The following is a 4,267-nucleotide window of genomic DNA, read 5'->3' as shown; positions in this document are numbered from 1 at the left end:
ATTTAAATAATTTAATAAATAAATAATATAAATTTAATATTTTAAGTCTATAAATCCTAAAATTGGTTACGTTATAATAGTTTTTTAATTTATGAATCTAAATTTGTAAAAATTTATTTTAACACAAATTATAATTAACTATAAATTATTATAATTTTTAAATTAATATATATTTTAAAATAGAAATAACTTTCAAATTTAATAAATTGTAGAATCTTCATGAAAAATATATTATTATTGAAAAAAATTAATAATATGTACAATTAAGCATTCTTAATCATAAATGTCTTTTGAATTTACAAAGAAAATATCAATTATAATCCAATCAACTAATTACTACTATTTTTATTTTTGAGTGCCTAATACGTATAGTACTATTTAAATTAAATTTTTAATACTCTAAGCAACCTAGGAATATAGGGGAAAAAAAAAGCAAATAATGTAAAATTTTTGTAAATATAAAAACACTTATGATATTGTTTAAAGTAATTTTTAAAAATATTTTTATATTCTTTGAAATATTTATGCTTTACTAATTTATAAAAATATATTTTTAATTAATAAATAATGATAATTACTGTAGATATAAGTGATACAAATTTTGATATATAAAAAAAAATATAAAAAAAATATAAAAAAAATAAATCCTAAAGAATATAAAAATAAGTGATAATTATTTAAAATATTACCATTATCCTTCTTTTAGTTTAATTTAATCTAACAAACACCAATAAAACCCTGGCACCATTCATGATTAATCACGTCAACCTAAAGCCCATTCGTTTACAATGTCATTCTCTAGGTTAAGCTCTTCTCTCCGTTCCTCTGATCTCAAGTTTCCTTCTTTTCTCTTCTGCTTTCCTTCATCCTCGCTACAAACCAGATTCATTCACAATGTTGATGTTGACGATGCAGTTGCCTCGTTCAATCGCATGCTCAGTATGCGTCATTCCCCATCCATCAGGCAATTTAACAAGATTTTGGCATCTCTTGTTAAGAACAAGCAATTCCACACTGCCATTTCCCTTTTTCAACAATTGGGATTCAAGGGAATTGCGCCAAACATTTTTACTTTTAGCATTCACATCAATTGTTTATGCCAAATGCGTCACATGACTTTAGCTTTTTCGGTATTGGCAAGGATCTTCAGATTGGGTTATCAGCCAAGCACAGCAACCTTCAATACACTCATACATGGTCTGTGTCTTGGTGGCAACGTCAGGGGAGCCCTGCATTTTCGTGACAAGGCGCTAGCTCAGGGATTTCAGATGGACCGATTTAGTCATGGGACTTTGATCAATGGATTATGTAAAGTGGGAGAAACTAGAGCTGCCATTCAGTTGCTTAGAAAGATTGAAGGACAAGATGCGGTAATGTATAGTATAATCATTGATAGCCTAGTCAAAGATAAAAATTTGAAAGAAGCATGTGATTTTTTTTCAGAAATGGTTGTCAAGAAAATTTATCCCAGCGTTTTCACTTACGGTAGTCTGATTCATGGCTTTTGCCTTTCGGGTCAATTGAAGGAAGCATTTGATTTGTTCAATGAAATGGTATTGAAAAGCATCCACCCAGATGCATATACCTATAGCATACTGGTTGATGCGCTGTGTAAAAAAAGAAAGGTGAGAGAGGCTAAATATGTTTTAACTGTGATGATAAAAGATGGTGTGAAACTTAATGTTGTTACTTATAATACCTTGATAGATGGCTATTGCTTAGTTAATGAAGTAAAGAATGCCAAATATGTATTCAACAACATGATCCGAAATGGGGTAACCCCTGATGTACAGAGCTACAGCATACTGATCAGTGGATTATGCAAGGTTAAAATGGTGGATGAAGCCATGATTCTCTTTGAAGACATGCAACGCAAAAGTATGGTTCCAGATACAGTAGCATACAATTCTCTTATTGATGGTTTGTGCAAAGTAGGGAGAATTTCTTGCGTTCAGAATCTTATTGATGAGATGGATGATCGGGGTCAACATGCTGATATAGTTAGCTACAATTGCTTAATAAATGCATTATTCAAAAACCATCATTTAGATAGGGCAATTGCATTATTCAATGACGTTATAAAAAAGGGCATTCATCCAAATGCATACACATACACAATACTTATTGATGGACTATGCAAAGGCGGAAGACTTGAGGATTCACAAGAGGTTTTTCAGGATTTATTGAATAATGGCTGTCATCTAAATGTGGCAGCATATAATGCTATGATCAATGGGCTTTGTAAAGAGGGAATAGTTGATGAAGCATTGTCCTTAAAGTCAAAAATGGAAGAGAATGGTTGCAGTCCTGATGCTATAACTTTTCGTATAATTATCCATGCTCTCTACAAAAGAAATAAGGATGATACAGCAGAGAAACTTCTTGATGAAATGATTGTTAGAGGCTTATTGTGAGATTAAAACTAATTGAGATGCTTTCTGCTTGCACTTGTTATGGAACATTTCCTCAAGAATAATAGCAGACTTGGCTTAAAATGATGATAATCCAGATGTCAAACTAGTGAAGGAATAAGCATATCCAGTTTCCTTTTTTTCTGCTGCATTCTCTACTTTCATTCCTTTATCGGCCTTCCTGATCCCGCAGCAACCAGCCTTAAGCCCATCTAAGCTAACAACAACAATACCAGCATTCCCACAACAATCTGATGTTGCAGGTTGCCCTCTTACTCTCTCAGATGAGTTTTTTGATGGAATGTGCATGTAGTGTCACTGAAGATGATGGTGACAAGGAACTGCACGACAGTAGGTACTGCCCAATGCTTGTAGCATGGTTTTACCTTCCCAGTGCTTGTAGCATGGTTGCATTCTGCATACTCTTCTACTGCACTTGGCATGACAGACCATAGCCATGGCCATGCCACAACATATGATATGATGCCTATGCTGCCAGATGACTCAGGTGCTGGGAAAGGCTTTGAAAGTGAGAGGCTTTTAACTGAAAGGCCTTATGAGACATGTGATGTGGTGTGTTGCTTTTGTGGCATTAGGCTCCACCGGTTGAATTGCCCTGATGCATTTTCTCTGACCCTAAGTCGAGAACATGTTGGATGCAAGCGAGAAGGTTGGAGAAGAATTGCTTCAGTAGCACCACAGATGTCCATGGTTTTCCTGGTCAGTTTTCCAAGTGCTTAAGTAGCCTTGTTTTCCTTATTTATAAATAATTTTTTTTTTCTTCTAGGATATCTTTTGGTGTTTTTGCTCTTTTCATTGTGAGTTGGACTTTGATGGATCTTGTTGAAAATTGATGAAGATCGAGATAGTTTGTTTTTCATCTTCTTCACTCATGCTTGGTATTTAGTAAAGTTGTCTCGTTTTCTTTTTTCTTTAGTGGATGTTGGTTGCTTTCCAAGTTTTTACACAATTCTTCACACTCTATTGGAGCTTGTCTGGCTCAAGAAAGTGAAAGAGCCAAAAGTGGAGTAGTGGAACACTTTGTAACACAGTAAACGTTTTGTCACTTTTAGGGAAAATAACGTACTCCACTCTGATGTCTTAAAATCAAGCTCTTATACAAAAACCTTAACATAGCTAGAAACTACTAAGCACTTGCAATGTGATCTTGGTTCTTAAAACTAATTTGTAGTTTTGGATTCTTGGTATTAAGATCAAAGTTGAGTTAGCAATTAGCAATTCTGTCTCTCTTTCTCATTTCTTTGCTTGCAAAATAATTGGTTGGGGAATTGATCAGAAAAATGGCTCAACCAATGTAGTCATATGACATGCTTTTATTTTATTTTTTCTATTGTGACAATAGATAAGTAGTGCTATTGCATATTTGTTAAATGTTAAAGACAGCATACAATTTGATTATTCTTGTTGTTAGCTGCCAGAGTCATAAATGACAGTTTTGAGGAGTATATGACAGCATAATTTGTGGCTTCTTCTAGATTTGCCAATCTTGTTTCTGATTTCTTTTTAGTAGTTTGCAAAAATGTTGTCTCATGTCACTAAAATACTTTCATTTGCTACAGAATCTTAAATTATAATCTAGTATTACGATGGATGTCACATTTTTTTGTTGCGTTCTAAAATAATATAATGGAGCATGGTGGTGGTCATCAACACGCCTTAACAGGAGCACAAGGCGTGTTGGTGTGCTTCCCTGTATTGGTGTTTCTTTCATTTCACTTCGGTGTTGCTTTATTCTGCAATTTTCTTTTATGTTTTAACTTATTTTTATCAGGTTACATCGTCATCATTTTTTATAATAAAAACTTAACAACAGGATAATATAACAATTTTTAATA

General features: G+C 33.3%; 1 protein-coding gene and 1 pseudogene across 1 annotated transcript; both read left to right on the top strand.

Moving 5' to 3' along the window:
* Nucleotides 1-769: 769 nt before the first annotated feature.
* On the top strand, nt 770-3,283 carry LOC113850540 (putative pentatricopeptide repeat-containing protein At1g12700, mitochondrial). The gene has a single exon (XM_027481106.1). It carries the CDS (start codon nt 789-791, stop codon nt 2,412-2,414), a length of 1,626 nt encoding a protein of 541 aa, XP_027336907.1. The 5' UTR covers nt 770-788; the 3' UTR covers nt 2,415-3,283.
* Nucleotides 2,432-3,181, top strand: LOC113850803 (annotated as a pseudogene).
* Nucleotides 3,284-4,267: the final 984 nt, after the last annotated feature.

This window comes from Abrus precatorius, unplaced genomic scaffold, assembly GCF_003935025.1.
Source record: "Abrus precatorius isolate BTA unplaced genomic scaffold, Abrus_2018 Scaffold9, whole genome shotgun sequence".
In the NCBI taxonomy this organism is placed as follows: Eukaryota; Viridiplantae; Streptophyta; class Magnoliopsida; order Fabales; family Fabaceae; genus Abrus; species Abrus precatorius.
This window is presented reverse-complemented; position numbering and strand designations above follow the sequence as displayed.